Below are 18766 nucleotides of genomic sequence, written 5' to 3'. Positions count from 1 at the left end.
CAAACAAATGTGCCATCCCTGACTTGCTGGCTTATTCTGCTGTGTACAGCCCGTACATTGTTCTTAACCATGATCCCCACTCCTTCCCCGCCTCCTCCACTGGCACAGGTGGGAAAATACTCAGTGACTCTGAATAAGCCTGTGATGAACTGTGAAAAACCTTAGTGCTTTCAGTGGCCTGAACAAGAAGCGCATTTTCAAATTCCTTTGAGTTTTGGTGATGTCCAGCCTCAACTCCGAACTCAGCTGCTTCGCTGTTTCCTTACTGCAGTCTGTCAGAGGCAGACCCAAGTTGTTACTCCTCCCTGTGAGTTTTGTCCGTTTGCTCTTTGGTCTGGCCGGTTGTGTTTCCTTTCCCTGTTGAGAGAGTTGACAGGCCCTCCAAAAACCTGACCAAAATGCACTTTCTCTCTGCAGGTAGCTTCATCCCAGGTCAAGCAGATTCTGTGCTGGGCTGGGCCAGTCTGGGTTTTCCTGCTCTACCCCATTTTCTCTTTCTTCCCAGTTGGCAGTGGGGTGTAACAGGAGATTGGCCTGATGCTCTCCGGCTTAGACTGAAGCTTTCAGCATAGCCCTTTGAACTGGCTCTAGGGCATTTTCCAGCCACGGATGCAGGTTTGGCATCAAGCACACCTTTGTCGCAGGAGCTCTGCTGTGCTGCTTGGCAGCGGTGGTCAGGTGCTCTAAGCAAAGAGGTAGGTTAAGTCAGTGGTCGCTGTGTACCTTTTCATACACTTCTTTTGAAATAAGGTGAAATAAAGAGTGAAAATCAATTGTATTCACCAAAGAGTACTATTGGTATGATTGACCAAATTCTTTTCCTGGTCTTGAAAGAAGGCACAGATTTTGTACCCCAAAGTAGGATTTGGCCCTCTAAATTTTAGCCATCTAAAAGTGAGGTAACTAGTCTGAGTCATCTACTTTTTCTAGGGTTAATGGAGAGAAAATGTCATCTCCAGTAAACACTATATTCCACTTAACTAGGACGGGTGAAGTGCCCTTTGATGTGTCTAGCACGAGGGAGCCCAGATAGCTGGCTTTAAGTGTGGATGTTCTCAGTATCTGAAGTCACATGAGATGGAGCCCACCAGAAGAAATTGCAGTCTAAATCTGCAAACCCAGCCTAAGGCGCAAACCCACTTAGCACAGCCGATAAGGTTCATGAAACTGTAGGCATCCGTGTAGCATCATCATCAAAAATCTTCCTGGAAGAGGTTTAGAAAAGGATTTGAAAGAGCAAAGGCAATCGTTTGATACGTGAGAAGAGGAGAGCGGTTCTGGCACACTGTAACAGAGATAGAATTATTGCATCCACCCCTCCTGCTACCTCCACCCCCAAAATCTGAAAACTTCCTGATTTGTGTTCATCAATAATTAAGAGCCCATCAGCAATACTCAGAGGGAGCTTGCATTGCACTTCTGAGCAGCCAGTTAGTAATGTACGGTGGAGAGATCCTCTTTTTCAAATCCCAGGGCTCCAGGCCATGCAACGCTAGTATTGCATTTTCAATTAGCTTCTGAGTGAATGCTTGGCATACGTAGAAGTGAACTGGTACACAATTAGCTTATTGTTCCTTTCAGCTTTGTGCTGAGAGGATCTGAAGTACTGCAGAAGAGAGGGGAGAGGGGGAAAAAAAGAAAATAGCCAAGCCAGCGGCATCTCCGTGGATGTGGAATAAGGGAGTTGCTCAGCTCACGCAGATTCCCGTGCTAAGTTGGGAGTTACAGCTGTTACTGAGGAGCACTCAGCCTGGAGGTGGGGAGGGCGCTCAGGGAGAGGCACAGACCGAGTCTCAAGCTCCAGGCTCTTCTTTCATCTGACTCACCTCAGCAACGCGATGGAGCCCAACAGCCCTAAAAAAATACAGTTTGCTGTGCCACTGTTTCAGAGTCAAATAGATCCCGAGGCAGCTGAGCAGGTAAGGAAGAAGAGTTTCTTTCGCTGTTTCGAGGGTATGGGGTGGGAATGGGGGGCAAGATGTGGGGTGAGAACAGGTAATACTTGTGGCCTGAACACTTTTCTAACTTATATTAGTGTAACTATAGATTAAATGCTCTGGAGGTTATAGCGATGTCTGGATATACCTAAAGAGGGAGGAGGATAATGTCCTCTGGCCAGAATAAGGCTTCTTTACCTTGGGTAGGTTTATTCAGTGTGTATTTGTTGTGCCTTTTCTATAACTGGACTTGTACCCTAATATATACACTTCACATGAATACACATTGTCAACAAATCAACTAAAGTATATTATTTTTACATAAAGTGAAACATGAAGCTGATAATAGGTACCTAATGGAAATATTGCGCAGAAGACAGCTTATTTACCATTCGTTTTAACATGAGAAAATACGAGTTATGTTTTGTACAACAGTTATCACTTCAGTTACCTCTTGTATTTCTCATGATTTTTATACAGTCGTCTTTATGTCATTGTTACAGTGTTTTACATATTTGAAAATTATGGATGTGTAGAAATATGCCTGACTTATGACCGCATTGGAATTATGTGTGCGCTATTTTAGGTTTTGACTCAGTCCCAAAACATACACACACATATAATACATATAGCAATACAGACGTCTAAGGAGGAAAAGATATTATTCTGTACAGATACACGTAGGTGCACATAAAGAAGGACACAGGGAATCTTACGAGAAAAGCTGGATAAATTGTAATTAGGTGACCCAGTATATTTCTCTCAGTGCAAGTCCGTCTCGACGTATGCTTCTATTTTGGTAAGTCTAGTTTTAGATGATACCAGGGGAATACTATAACCTTGACAGTTCCGTGCCATTAGCTATGAAATTATTTGCACCTTTAGGACAGGTATCTGGTTTCCTGAATATTCTGATGTCGTGTTTCTTAAAAGGCAGCCACCTTTGCCAGAAAATGATGAGTTGTGAGTGACCACTGAACAAAGAAATACTAGAAGGGTGCAGGAGAGAATTGCTGTGGGTCTTCATTTTGTCCATAAGTATTTCTGAGCTGTGAGACATCCATACCTTATGGAACAGTCCTGCAATGAATTCAAGCAGGATGTGTTCTGATGTTTTTCTGAAATCTGTGGGAACCATAGGATTAGGATTTCCTGGAATTCCCATGGCTTTTGAAATGCTGTGGCCCAAATTCTGCCCAGTATTTATGGGCAGTCCCTTTTTATGTTGTGAGTTTAATTCCAAGTGCTATACAGTTTCACTGTGGGTGTGTGATGAAATGAAAGTAGTAAATTCTGCTGTCAGCTACAGTTATGCTAATCTGGAATAAACCCATTAAACCTGATGATGTAATTTCCATTTACACCTCTGAAAGCAGAATTTGAACCCAGCTAAATACAGATGTTGGCTCAGCAACTAAAAAAGAACAAACGCACTGACATTGAGGGTTTGTGTCAGAATGGTTTCTAGGTTAAATAATCTTGGTCCCTCTCTTAAATTCAATAGAATATCAATAGCCTGGAGGCTTTAGTGAAGCAACACAAAGCTTTCAATGCAAATGTGTGCATTACAGGAGGGTAGTCCAATATCATGTAGTTCAACCACTGTTAATGGAACAGAAGTACTTAACCAAATAAACTCTGAATAAGAAGAATTGCATACAATCCAGTATTATATATTGATGTGTAAAGATCTGTTGCATAGTGCTCTTCGAAAATATTCTTTTGAAAGTCTTAGGTGTTGTTTTTCTTTAGTTAAAGAACAATAGTAACACCTCTGGCCACAGTTTAGAAATATCATAAATTCATTGGAAGGCATACATGCAATATCAACTCTCACGTGCACTTACAAAATATTAATATTAATGATTACTTGTGAGAGCTGACAGTACTCGGTATTTGCACGTATAAGCTCACAAACTACTGCAATTCTTTTCCTGACGCAAAGCTAAATGTCAATATTTTAAGATATGACTGATATATGTCAGCAATACGTGTCCAAAAACTTATTCAAGATGATTGCAAATCCTAAAGCTCTCCCCTCTGCCTTTGCCTTCCATGTACAAGCAACAGCATGACCCTGATCACCAACAGATCAGATGAGCAGTCAGTAAGACGGTGATGTGCTGCTGTTCTTTAAATATTTTCTTTTTTAACTTTGCCTGGTCTATACTCAGGAGGACACCAGGTGGATTTTTTTGCTTTGCTTTGCTTTGTGTGTGAGGTTGTTGAGGGACCCTAATGACTCTTCTTGGTTTATGCCTGTTACAGATCAGGAAAAGAAGGCCTACACCAGCATCACTTGTCATCATGAATGAACACGTGCCCCCGGGTGAGTGCCAACATACCTTCTAAACCATTGAACTTGTATACACAAGATTGTCTGCAAATTGGTTTTATTAGCTACATGATTTTAAAAATCCAGCATTAATTTCATAGCACTACATATCAAATAATGGATCTTAGAACTGTTTGGAGTAAACCCCATGAATACATGTAACTCCTAGCCTCCAGATAATGTCAATAATTTCAGCATTTTATCCTCCATGTAAATCTTTTGTTCTATGTACAAGGAGAATTAATATGACCCAGATCCAGCACTTCCGTCCACAAACATTTTCTTTCCCTGGGTGGATACTTTGGAGATCCATGAAGTCCTGGTCTTGGTTCTCTGATCTCTAGAGATACCAGGGTGGCTCCAGGGCTAATTCAACTGAGGGAACTGCTTCTGCAAAACAGGTTGTTTTCTACTTTTCCGATGAAAGATGTGATACCTGTTTTCATTATTCCTTTTCAACTGTGAATACATTATCTTCATCCAAGACTCCTCCCAGAAGATTTTCTGTGGGATGGGATGATTTGAGGTTGCAACATACTTTGTCACATAAATGTGACTTCAGAAAGACTCACTAATAAGCTGTTTAGGGAGTATTATAAGCAAAAAAGCTCAGCAAAAATGGATTACAGGAAAAAGTCCTCAAGACAGAATCCATTTGAAACACACTACCTACTTTATATCAAACTTTTCTTTTGTAGTGCTCTGCAACATTTTTTTTCCTGCCTTATCTCTTCATCACCTAAATCTTTTTTTAAAAGTAGGTTAGGCTTTTTCCTCACTGATGTGTCTCTAAGGTCATTACTGTATGCACTGGCACCTCAGTAAAATAAAACCATCTTAGCTCTATTAGGATCTCCACTCACCGCACTGTGCTGATGGTCTCTGGTTCTGATTATCACCAGTAGCTGAAGTTCCCCAGAAATGTGCAGAAAGAAGCATTTAGAGAGCCCTGCTCTTGGGGTCGAGATCATTGCAGCACAGCACACAGATTAGGGAGGTTCAAGCATGGCATATGGCTAAGGTTATATTCTTCTGACACTGAGAGTGACCCATGTGTTTGATGCTGGACTAACACCAATCCCAGTTTGGAGAGTAGCTTTCTGGCCTGAATTTCAGGTGCAGTAATGGTGCACAAAAGATCTGCCTTAGACTGACTTTCCTTACCTTAATGGGATCTACAGTGTCTGTGTTGCTAGGACTTAATTTAAAGCAAACTCACCTTGACTGTTAATCTCTTTTGCAATTCACTTTGTACACTTTGTACCGTCATATTTCCTTTTATAAACAGATACTTGGTACAGTACCAAATCAAAACCAAACAGAGAATAAGAACTCTTTTCAATTTACAGGAAATGTTACTGTAAATAAAGTGGTGTATGTCTGTTATCTCCTTTCCTGCAATGTTCATAATAAATCTTTAAATAAATCATTTTTATTATGAGTCAGGATTGCTGCAACTATCAGTCAACTTCCATATAAGCCCGAGAGTTTGTATTCACCGTCTTCACTTATTTATATTTATTCATTTAGATACTATCCCCTCTTACTAGATACTGGGAACAAATGTCAATGAAGCTATTCTTTTGTTAAATTATAATCTTGTCTTGTTTTTTCATTTTCTATAAAGTCAGATAAAAATAAAAACTTTAAAAGCACCTTCATTTTCCTGCACCTCACCCTGCAGTTTATGTGTGAGCATGTGCATGCATATTTCCATATGGTATGCTTGATGTGGGCAAGTGTTTTGAACAGGGTATGCACATGTAGCTATGTAAACCTGCTGAATACGAGGACTGCAAAGCCAAATTGGAAAGGCAGAAAATAGCTTTACAATGGAAGTAGAACTAATAAAAAAATGTCTTATGGTCTTGATCTTGCAAGGTGCTGTACAGCTTCTGAAATCATTGTAGACCTTCAGCTTTCAGAGCCAGCTAATTCTAGGGGCTCTTGACACCTTGCTGATTAAACCCCAAAATGCTGGTTGGTTATTGGGTTTTAAATAGAATTCAGTGGGATGCTGAATAACAATTTGTCTCAAAAAATGTTAAATTCATCACTGCACATGGTTGCAGTCAATAAAATAATAATAATAGTTAGAGTGCTAACTTGAGACTCCAACAAAGTGCTTTAGAGGCGTGGTTCCCTAGGTCAACAGGGAAAATAAGCAGCAGAGAGTTTAAGTGATACTGTCAAAGCCACCTATTAAGTTAGAGCTGGGCTAAACCAGAATCCTGTCTCTTGAATTTTACCCACTGGAGCACTTCAATTCCCTCATCAGGAGCAAACAGCTAGTGAGGGATATGCTTCCAAGGGTTTGAAATGTGTGTCCTAATACAATTCTAAATGTTTGGATGCCCCTGAAAAGTTTACTCAAATTATCTAAACTTCTTTTATTTTGAAAAACAGAGACAGGCATTTGCTAAGAATCAGATTTTTCTATATTCTGTTGCAGCTGCTTCTGATTGTAGCAGGAAAAAAGCAGCATTTTTGTGGTATTCTGGTGTTCTGGATGCGGACCCATCTGGAAACCAGAAGGCAGTAAAATGTGTTTGGACATTTCAGAACTTCATAATAAATTCAGTTTGAGTTGTGCTGTACAAAGATCTAAAATAGTTGTTTTCTTCTAAGTCTTCTCACCCATCCCCGATGTCTACTACAGCTTTGACAGGAATCTATCTTCACTGATTTAGGTCAGGTCCATTGTGCTATAAAGTGAAGATGGAATATCTACTAAGGCTAAGTCATTTTAAACGGATGACAGCTACTCAAAAACTGTAAGAAGACTCTGCTTGGCTTCCTTGCTTCCAAGGAGACAGTGTTAGACCACACTAAATGATTTAAAGACAGGTGGTAGATGTGACTGCAGGAGCTAATATCCAGCCTGTAGTATCATTGACTGGCGTGTTTTCTCATGTTCACTCTGGTTGGCATCATATATAATTGCGATCAAAGTCAACAAAAGAGAAATTTGAATTGCAGCAGCAACAGTGATTGCAGTGGACAATATAAGCTTGTGAAGCAATGTAGCAAAGAACAACCCCTTAATTCTTTCTGTAAGTGCTCTGAAAAGTGCTCTTTGATGGGTTATGTCACATCTGAGCAGAGAAGTTAGAGCTAGCAATTTGAGACTCAAGTTACGAAGGTACTTAACCCTATTGTTCTTCAGTTGCCATCAATGGAGCTATATTTTCTGATGTTTGATTTCCTGATACCTAATCAGTTTTACTTTTATTTGAAATTATAAGACCCTTTTACTATCTGTGGAAGCAAAGACAAATATTAGTGGACAGAACTACAAAAATGTGCAGCATCTCATCCTGTGCAGGATGCCTACATGGGTTACTGGGGTAACCCACTCATATCCTGCTATAGTTGCAGTTGCACCATGTCTGTCCTTTAGAAAAGGAACATGAGCATATGCTTAGTTTTATAGACACATTTAACTATTATGCTGCACAAGGGCTTAATCCAAAAATTGCTAAAGCTCTCCTGCTTCCTCTTTCTCTTGCAATATCATTGGAGCCAACAGAAACTGAATATCACCATACCCTGAAAGCAGCCTTTTCTGCACTGCCATAATGTACTCACAACCTCCTGTCTCTTTACCAAGCATAGCAGAATATATATGAAAATCAATTCTTATCATCTGAAATAAAAGTCTGACCATGCTTTAAACTAGCAGAATATCATACTGTGATGGCTCGAGAAAAAGCTGGTGGCAATGTAAAGAAGTGACGGTTGAGAGAGGAAAACATGTCAGACCACAACTCAGGTTTAATGCCATTAGGGCTTGCTTTGATCAGAAAACAATGCCAGCGTTCCTGTATGGACTGACTTTGTCACAGAGCCAATGCAACATCAAGCAGTCTGGCTGGCAAAGGCTCTTCAATTTGTGTCAAAGTGTTCAGTCTTCTTGGAGCATTAGAATATGGGTAAACGTTAGGATAAACTTCTGCATTTCTGAACTTGCTATGTATTTGCTATTTCCAACTCTCCTTTCTACTCAGTTGCCTGTTTTGGCTTCCTTGCTTGTAATGTAAATGTTACTTGGTGTTTGGAAATAAGAAAAACATAGCAATGTGTTTTGATAACTCTTCTCCAGAGCTGCCTTTTTGTATTTTGCAAATCTCATTTCAAAGCAGAAAGGGTAGATTATCACTGCAAAAGCAATATAAAACCTATATTCCAAGTACAACTCAGTACACCTGAGTTTTCTGAAGGCAGGAAATCATACCTTGAAGATAAGCAAGCTGTACCTGTCTCCAGACAAGAAACTTGCTTGCAGCTTGTCTTTGGGCATTAGCAGTTTTTCTGTCTTGTTCCCAGCTGATTTTCCGTTGTCCAGAGACGGATTCACACCTTTCAGCTTACTGCCACTTCCTCAGAGGTCTGCTGAGATGCCTCAGGAGCAGCCTCGATATTTAGTGCAGTAGCAAACACCACAGCCAGACGGGTGGTGGGAGGAAAAACTGTCCTTACACCTGTGGCAATCCCATGACAACCCAAAGCAGATTAGGATTTTTATGCTGAATTGGTTCTAGACACTCCCAGACTTTCCCTGCACAATAAATCTCATTACCCTGTATAGATGTGCTTTTCTGATGATGCAAACTATACCAGCACCACATCCTTGAGGGGATAAATGCGATATGCTCACCCAACATTAATGTTTGTGACTAATATTTGTTAGATTATGCTTCTAGGTGAATGAATGTGTTTGGTTTGCATCTAATGGTCACTTTTTTTTTCTCCCAAACCAAAATAAACTGGGATCAAAAAAAGGCCTAAGTAGGAGGCAGCTGTTCCTGGGCATTGTCAAGCAGTTCTGCTGTACTTTCCTAGGCAAAAGTCTCACTGAAACTTGAATCAGTGGAGAACTCTTGGTCTCACTGTTCATGAAAACTGATACGTTTTTCAAAAGCTTGAGATTCTGGTAGGGCAAACTGCTTACTTTGATTCAGGAAATAGAAAGCAAGTAAGCCAAATAGCAGCTGTTTTCAATTGCAGATGTAGGCTTCTAATGTGGTAATAAAGCATTCAGAAAAGCAGTACATTAATAAAAGCTGTCATTAACTGTATTTTTTTTTGTCAGCCTAGTTGGCCTTTCTATATGCTGAATGTGGATACCATTTAAGTGTGCTGTCTGTTTTTATTTCAGTCTAGGAGTTCATGGAGGTATGGCAATAAGCAATGAAAAAGCTTTGTGTCCCCTCACATCACAGGACCGGTACAGCTCAGTGTACATTACCAATGGCACCAGGATGCTCAGACATCAGGCATTGTTGGTCAGGGCAGTAAGGACCTTTGTGTTCTTTCGGCCTCTGCTGGAAAGGACTATTTGACACAGTGAAACAATGAAATATATAAAACAAACTTTGCATAAGACCTGACAGCTGATAGGCATTCCAGAACAGAGATTAAAACATCTGTGCTTGAAAATATCCTGCTGTTTGCAGTCTGATGTGTGACTGCAAATGTTCAGTGGTAAACTACATCCCTTTTTCTTATCTATATACAGTATGCGTGGATGCTCTTTCATTTGGGTTACTTTGAATTTAATCTGCAGTTCAAGCTCACAGAAATCCCTGGGACAAGCCACAGAATAAGTTCCTCACACATATGCAGCGTGAGTAAAGACTCCATGATCTCATCCATGAAAATAAGAAGAAAAGTTCAGGGACTTAAAAAAAATAAAAGAAGAAAAAAGTCAGGAAACTGTGCTTGAGCTTTTTTTAATGCAGCCCAGAAGTGACAGCTCACAGGTTCCAAACAGAAGCAATGAATTTAAAAAAAAAAAAAAAGTTTTCCTTAGCGTCTTTCATGAAAATGCCGCATTTTCATGGGAGGGTGAGGATTTTATATGTCATTGTTATCACCTGCCAAAAGAGCTGTCATGCTCCCTGCAGTATACTAAAGACAGCAAGCCGGAGGACTAGGCGTGAGTTGGTTGGGATGCACTGGGCACTGCTGTGCCTAAACTGAAGGTTATCACTGAAGCAGCCAGATGCATTTTTGCTATTCTTTGAGGTTATGAACACATTAGTTCAAAAATAAAAACATTCCCTGGGAATGTTTCAGTCCTTGTGTAAAACACATAGTGTGAAACAGAAGGAAACACATACTATTTCATATCGTGCCCGAGTAGAGCCTGGACTGTCTCTTTAGTCAGTAAGTAACGCTTTAACAAGGAGAAGGGTCTGAAAACTACTCAGAGAAAGTCAAAACAAAAGGGTGTTGTGCATGTTCTGTCAAAAGTCACTTATTTTACTTAATTTTTTGTGTTTATTTTTATCCATGTTTCCTTCATTTTCAGTGTTTAATAACAACTGCATAGATACATTTTACATGACACATAACCCATATGAGCTTGGTTGCTTCTCCTGACTACAGTCTAGTTGGCTGAACTGAGTAAATTTAGTCAAACCAAGAACAAGTCCCTTTCGTTCACTGGAGCCTGCCTTCCCTCTGTGAGATGGGGGAGCACGGGATGCAAACACCACCTGAAAAAGCTCTGGTCTGGGGAAAGGCCAGAGCCAGCCTGGCAGACTGGAAATAGAGGTTGGGTATTTACAACCAGGACTCAGATTTCTGGCCTAGATCAGAGAAGTGGTGCAGCTGAGAGATTTCTGGCCTAGATCAGAGAAGTGGTGCAGCTGAGAGGACATGAAGCCAAAAAAAAAGTTTTACTTGCTCCTAGCGTGGGTGGAATTGTATTAACCCATTTCTGTCATTCCAGCCTGAAATCCCCAACAGGTGAATCGACATACTTTTTATTTATCAGTGCAGCTAAGCCCCTAATGTGTACCATGACATTACTTGTGCCTCCTGCTCCCTGCCTCCTGTTGGTTTTGCGTTGGAAGGGTCAATGTCCGTGGAACTATCTGAAAGTGAAGGAGGTATTTTTAGAATTGAACCTTGTACTCTTCATCCGTTTTCCTCATTCCTCGTACAAAAGCACCATAGAAACAGCCTTCTGCCACCCCAGGAGATTATTTGCAAATCATTTTTAATATATACAGCTTCATGTAACATGCTTGATTATTCAGTGTCAGGACTGATAAGCTTTCAACTGTTTACCTCTGTTATCACCTCCGTGCGTATTAACATGACAAGGAGTTGTGCCATGGGTAGACAACAGCAGTACGCACAATGATCTAACCTGGTGAGGAAGTTAGCTGGGCAGATTCTAACTCTATTGCAATCATAAGGCTTAATATTTTGCTAGAGGAACTCTAAAAGATTTGCACTGTGCCAAATACTTATATACCTCATACAGTTTGTTTTGGTGAGAATTCTGAATAGATGGTGAGTTTTCTATTTAAAAAAATGAAATGCCGAGGTGTAATTACCTACTTCTTATAGTCAAAATACTTAAGCTATATCTAATATAGCTACATGAGTATACAATTTGGGGGGTTGGTGGCATTTAAAAAAAAAAAAGTTTGGATCAAAATAGGTCCAGTTTAGCTTGTGGCAAATGTTCTGTTTGGTTTTTTTTAAACGGTAAAAAATGTTAGAGGCTATTTGAAATTAAATCAATTTAAACATTGTAAGACAAAACGTTTTGAATAAGAATGTCACATTAGTTTGCTTTGAGATTATGTTTAAATTATACTTCAATAATGTGCTAATACTGATTATTTTTTCTTTTTTTTTTTTTTTAATCAGGTAATAAACTAAAACCCATTAATAAATGTTTTAGCCTTGCTGAGGGGAAAAAAACCACAGCACCGGGTTTGTCTGACCTCTACTATTTAGTACTTAATGCAGCACTCATTTACCATGGTGGCGTGTGCGGAATAAATAGATAATGCAGACAGATGAGAGAGAATCCAGTAACCTCATTATGTTCAGAATATTGGGAAGGGGTTGCACTTAAAGCATCAATCAAGATAGCCCCATTTATTGAGCTTTCAGAGACAAAATTTAACTCTTTATATGGAGTAACTGAAGTTAAAACTTCAAAATACACTGAAGGTGGGAGTTTAATGAATCTGGACCAAAAGCTAGCAGAGACTCTAAGCAAAACAAAGCTATCAGTCCTGAAAGTTTTTGCCAACTACACAAGGCTGCAGAAATTCAGAGAGTGTGCAGGGAGGTGTAGAGCTTAGCTTTGCTTCCCTGTGAGTCTGAGCTGTCTGTGTCACCAGCTGGTGGAAATGAGATCAACTGGACCAGCCAAGTCTCTTTTTACAGTAACCAAAGCAGTCCCAGGGTAGAATTAAACTATATGTCTATTGGAAGGAGCTCTGTTTTCCCCTTGTCCCCCTCAAAATTCTATTCATGTGTCTGTATCTAAAATTATCACTTCTAATATTTTTCTCAAATGGCTTTACTGGAGGATCAAAAGAATATCATAGTAGCAGAATGAAGCACAGCTACATGCTCACTTTTTGTTCATGTCTTCCCTGGGATACCTGGGATGCAGAAATACCCCAGAATATTAATGTCCTGGCATTATTCATCTTGTGGAACCAAACCGCACTTACAGAGTAAGCAGTGCTAAGTAGACGAATGTGCATTTTAAACATTGTGTTTTTCACCTGAGGCCACATCCTTCATTCTGATGAGACAAGCAGAGAAGAGTCACAACGGGCAGAAAATGAGCTTGAGCAAGGCAGATAGAAAATTCAATAAAGCAGTAAGCTCTGTTGCATCCTACAGTACTGCTTCTCCTGGTACCTAGACATGCCATAGCCTAAACATTTTGGCACTGAGCCTCCACCACTCAGTGGCTTGTGGTGAGAGTATTCCCTTCAAGTCTTTCTGAAGTTCCCTGCCACAGCTGTTGTCAGATGGTGGCAGAAAGCAAAGAAGATCTGGATGAACCTTTCCTGCTCTTTCTTTAACCGCCCTGAAACAGTAGCATCTCTGGGATCATCCACCATATAGCTGCAGCACTTGCTGGACCTTCTTCCTGTTATATTAGGATCTGCAGGACAGCTACAGAATCAAGGAGCAATTTAACTTACAAGCCCAGCTGGTCTGAATGCAACATGTTTGTATTACTAAGTGCTATTTTATAACCTATTCTCTTTGAAGTGAAATTGTACTGATGAACTAAAAAGTGATTTGGGGGAGTAGGGGAGAAAGAAGAATTTTCCCTTTAAAGAATTGTGATCCAGAAGATTTTTGATCCATATCAACATTAGGTTTTTACTGTCTGTTTTTGAAATACAGTAAGTAGAAAGCAGGGCTGTAATTGTTTAGAAATGTGCTTTCAAGCCTCCTAAAATGCTGACGCTAGTGTGTGACTTGGGCTTTAATGTGTACAGCATATCCTGTAGGAGGGTGTGGAACAGTTAATTCCACGGGAATCTCAGCGACATGTTTCTGATTGTGACAGTACAGATGGAGATGTATAAAATAAAACCCAGGGCCCTCTCTGTCTCTAGTATGTAGTGAGGTTAGCAGAAATCCTGACAAATGCCTTTGGAAATGACAGCTGACAGTCTGAGTTAACAGTGATTGCTCAGTCTTTTCCATCCCACCTAGTTGTGCTGATGGTGAGAATGAGATTATGGAACCTTGTTTTGCTAATGCTTTGAAAGCTTAGAAAACCAAACAATGAATTCACGAAACTGGTATTTGCATCTTCTTTTTGTAAAAAGGATCGTAAACCCCAAGAAGTACTATTATTAGTAGCTCATTTGATTCATGCATAAGATGATACCTGTATGGGAGGATCTTTATGCATGTGCATTCTAACCACAAGCAAGCTGTGAGCAGTTGGCCAGGACTAGCTTTACAACACATTCTTACTGAAATCCTTGAGGTATTATTCCAAAAGGAAGGAAACTGCAAAGGCAGCAATAATAATCACTGCCAAAGGAAGAGTTTTATTGTTTTGCATTTGTTTTCTTCTCCCCTAGCAAATGTCACTTTCCAGAATGTACAATACACAACTGTTCAGCTATGGGGGTTTTTTAATGGCTTTATGAGCTATAGCATGCTAAGAAACATTCTACTTTTTCAGTTTTGGCTGCTGCTGCTGGTTTTTATTTTAGAGCCTGGAATACTCCTACAGCTCACAACCGAGAAGGGAACTGCACGCAGTGATAGCTATTGCAGCTGTAACTCTGATACAAAGATTGCAATCAGTGGGTCAATTCTGAGCCATTTTCCATCACAATTGATTCCTGCATATGAAGCTATTAGGAAATGGTTTAAATGTATATCAGGGGATCGGCTAGTATTATATTTCTGGTAACCATGGATTTTTCTTCATGATCTTTGCCTCAGTTGTGTTTAGATCTTCAACCTCTTCAATATGTCATTTGAACATAAAGAAAGCAAGCAGCTGGAAAGTAACACATTACTAATACTATTCAGTATTACTGATGAATTCACAACTCTGGGTAACTGTCTTCTCAAGGTACTTAGCTTCCTTCTGTATTTGAAAATACTTAATGAACATGTTAAGTCTTTTTGCAAACTAATACATTTTATTACTGAGTTAACAGACAAAGTAATTGCTAGCTGTTTGGGAAGTTTTTGCGTACGTGCTTTGGTAACATTTGGTAAAACAGTAGCCATTATTTGCAAACATTTAGTAGTCTGGCAATATGCTTTTCTTGCACACCTTCATTTCAGAGGCACATTTCTGCTCTTCGAAGCTGTTTCTCTGAGTATTTGCTGGCAGTCACTCAGCGGCTCCAGCCCTCCTCTAACCTCTCAAAAGCTGTCTTTGTCTCCAGTGCCCTCCTATTTCCTTCATGGGAGTCTTTTCTTTCACTGTCAGGTTTCAGGCCAGGTGAGGTTGTGCTGTGAGTGTGGAAACTGCCCTTACTCCATGCAGCAAAGATGTAATCTTTATTGACGGCTGCTTTTGTGTCAGAATAGACCCTGTGTCGACGTAACCTTACAATGCGGTGAGTTCTCCCACTACACAGTTGGACACACTTTGAGACACCACACTGTGCTTTTGGTCTATTTTCCAGTCCTTGTCCTTTGCCTTGTTCCATATCTCTGTGAAAGTCTATTTTTCCAAGGTCTTCTTGTCATTCAGTTTGGCCCTCCAGCACCACCTGGGGCACCCAGAAATGCTGGCTGTCAGGTTCCCCTTCTGGCTCACATCAGAAAATCAGTGTCACCCTGGTTTGCATTTTATTTGCTTCAAGAATAAGGGAACTTTTCTTATGTATATTTCAATCTAAAAGAGAGATTTGAATCATCCTACATAGATGTGCATAAAAGAGAGACATATGTAGATCATCATATATCTTTTAAGCCTTACTTTGCGCATTTTGAGACTTGAGTTTACCATCAACCTTCCCAATAGGCCAAGGGTTTTAAATTTCACATCACCGATCACAACAATTTTCTTCAGTTTGTCTCACTTATTTTTGCTTAGTTGAATGAATTAACCTGGATCTTTCAAAGATGCAGTGAATATTAATGTGACTGTCATTACTTAGTTTAGATAATTCTTGACTAAGAAGCCAGTTTACATATGGCTGAAGTTCTTTCCCAGTTGCACGAACTCTAGAACTAGTTCATTAAATAAGAAAGTAGTTTGCCTTTTTTCTCTTTTTTCTTTTTTTTTTTTTTTTTTACCAAACTCATACTATATATCTGGGATAAAATCTTGACTTTCAAGTCGATGGCAAACTTTCCTGTTGCTTATGGCCTAATAAAGTCAGCGGTAAAATAATTTTCTGTCTTTCACTTCCCTCAAAAATTCTGTTTTGCCTGATTCGTTTTGCTGATGCAGACCATAGATTTGCCACAATATTTGCCCTGGGAAGCCCTCCCCATATGTTGAACTCCTGTGCTGGAGTCGTTTTGTCTGGAGCACTTCTTAGCTCCCCTTAATGCCCAGCTGAGCCAGGCACTGACACTGATGGAACTCCTCTTTGCAGGAGGTGGGAGTGTAACAGGCAGTGCAGATTTGTGATTAGGCTTAACTTTGTTGTGCTGGAAGTGGAAAGAAGTACTTTGCTATTAAATAAATGGTGTTCTTTTGGAATGAGTTAATTTAAGGGAGCTCTGAAGCAAAATAGAGATAGACCCTGATGTAGAGCTTCTGCGCACAGGGACACCCTGTGCTCTTACCAGAGGTTCCTCCCAGCTCTGATGCCATCAGTCCACACTGGTCACCTGCAAATTATAAGAAAAGTTTAGCTCAGGGTCGTTCCTGGTAATCTAGTAAGAAATTTATATTGGGTCCAGAAAATGTCTCATCTGAGAGATCAAAAGAAGAAAAAGACTTTTACTTACTTCTTCCTGGTTCCTCTTATTTAGTCAGTTGTTCTTTGAAAGCCATCTCCATTTCCTTCACCAAAGAGGAGTTTGTGCCGCTTAGAAAGCAATTAGAAGAAAGCAACTTCGAGCCTACTATTGTTTGTGTTGTGATTTAAAGTCAATCTTTACATTAGTTATCCAAACAGAATGTTTACTTCAAGCGTATTTCTCCCTGGGTTGATTACTTTCCCTGGGAAGATCTGCCAAGTCTGTAATTGTCCCCATATGATGGATGAGGGACTTCATGTCAGGAAGCTCTGCTCCACGCTCCTCGCTCAGCTGACCTTCTCATGGAGCAGGGCTGCAGAGCAGGGTCTCTTGTGCTATGAGGAAAAGAAACTTCTGCATGGAAGGGTTTTGTCATGACAGGTTTTTCCATGAAGCCTGTTTTGTGTTCTGTCATTCAAAGCCAGGAAAGTATCAGAAAAAGCCTTACAGAGCTGGCAGCAGCTGGAAGACCACAGAGTCAGGCAGAAGTGTAACACCAAGGAGGCAGACAGAACAACTCAGTCCTTATTAATAAGAAGGAAGAAAATAAAGAATTAAATTTGAATTCTCTTCCAACGTATATTTTGAGAGCTATATTTGATTTATGGGACTTATTTAGAATTTGTTTTATATTTATATTTAACAGGTATCATAGGGAGGGAGAATGAAAGTTGAAAATAAAATCCTTAAGAGAGGGATGATTTTTTGTGCTTGTTGTAATACTGCATGACTGCTCTGTGGTAAGGCTGCAGACCTGATTCATCACTGTTATATTCTAGTTTAATGCCAGTGAAACTAGACTGATTTCCATGAGTCTAGCATGAAACTGGAATAACAAGGTGGTGAATCAGGCACTACAATTCCCTTCTGAGACTTGTGTGATATAAACAAATACATTTAGATTCACATTTGAGGTTTGTAATGTCTCCAGTTTCTTCCAAACCAGATTATGGTCTCAGAATGTAAGTTGTAAAGAAATTTTGATCTGTGTAATTTATGAAAGGCGGTTTTATTTTATATTCTTATGGCTGTGCAGTTGAAAGTGGGTCCTTCAATACTGTCTGTATGATGTTCAGAAATATAGATGCCGTTTGGATCAGATGCTGTTGTGTGTGTTGGGAGGAAAAAGATGATCGTTCTTTTCCTTTAGAAGTCGACTTTGAGCACCATGAGGAAGGATTTGGTCTAACAAAGGAGATTGCTGCCCCTACACTCAGTACTAGTAGTGGCTACTTGAATATTGAAGGTGGGAAATACAGAGCTGTGTAAATATAAATGGGCTAATTTACCTGGAAAGAAAATTTTAAATGTCCAAACAGCTGCTTCATCCAGCCTGTGGCATTTTAGTGAACTACAAAGGGCTGGTTCCAGTCTGGAGCTAGTTGGGAGAAGCTACCCTATGGTCTCTGAGCCAGAGTGATGAGATGTCTCTCAGTGATGGTGCTGTCAGGGTAACGTGGGACCTTTCCCACGCTACATACCTTAACTGCAAACACCTGATAGAATAAGCGTGCAAATATTTGTGTATATAGCAAATTCTTCTCTCCCCTAAGTTTTTATTAATATTTCCTATACAAATCATGTTATTAGTGTTCCCTAAAGGGCCAGGCAGTAATTCAGATGCTGATTAGTGTGTGAGATGCAGCAGAACCGCAATGTATGCACTCTCTTGTCAGCACTTGACTGAGGAGGGGAGCAGACCCTCCAGCTACATTTGCCGCAGCAGCTGGGATACTGGAGTTTAATGAGGTGCTTTTTCAATATGAAGATTTTCAGAAACATATACTCACGCCAGGAGGGCTTACCAGAATATTTTTTTGTAATTAAATGTAATTACATCTATACCTGTAGTCAAGTTTTCACTGATAGATGCAGGCAAATAAAAACCAGCAAGCAAAAGTCAAACTATTAACTACATAAGCATTTTTTACGTTTGTCTTTCTGGAGTTTTTTCCTTTTCTTACCTCAGTGGTTTAGTAAAAAGTGATGAGATGCTAGCTCATCTGGCAATGTGTAGTTAGAACTCTGGCAAAAGCAAAGCATTAAGTATTTTTTGATCTTACTTTGTCTTCTGGGGGGAAGCAAAAGTAGCTTTGATAGCAGAAAAACCAAATAATATTAGGCCAGTCAATTTCTAAATCAGATTTCAATGAGCTTGTTTTATAAATGTCAATGGCAAATACAAATGGCAGTGGTCAAACACCAGTGAGGCAAGCTGGTAAATTTAAAAAGATCCTTATTTTACTGATGAAGAAATCAAAAT

At 39.9% G+C, this 18766-nt stretch overlaps 1 protein-coding gene across 1 annotated transcript in view; it reads left to right on the top strand.

Moving 5' to 3' along the window:
• Positions 1-904: 904 nt before the first annotated feature.
• Positions 905-18766, top strand: part of PPP1R1C (protein phosphatase 1 regulatory inhibitor subunit 1C) — a 57465-nt gene continuing 39603 nt past the window's right edge. Inside the window, 3 exon segments of the mRNA XM_052791344.1 lie at positions 905-1792; positions 1795-1919; positions 4206-4266. Coding sequence (XP_052647304.1) covers positions 1669-1792; positions 1795-1919; positions 4206-4266 — 310 coding nt within the window. The 5' untranslated portion in view covers positions 905-1668.

The sequence above is a fragment of the Harpia harpyja genome, chromosome 7 (assembly GCF_026419915.1).
Source record: "Harpia harpyja isolate bHarHar1 chromosome 7, bHarHar1 primary haplotype, whole genome shotgun sequence".
NCBI classification, from domain to species: domain Eukaryota; kingdom Metazoa; phylum Chordata; class Aves; order Accipitriformes; family Accipitridae; genus Harpia; species Harpia harpyja.
Note: the sequence above shows the minus strand (reverse complement) of the source record. Positions and strands in the feature narration are given on the sequence as shown.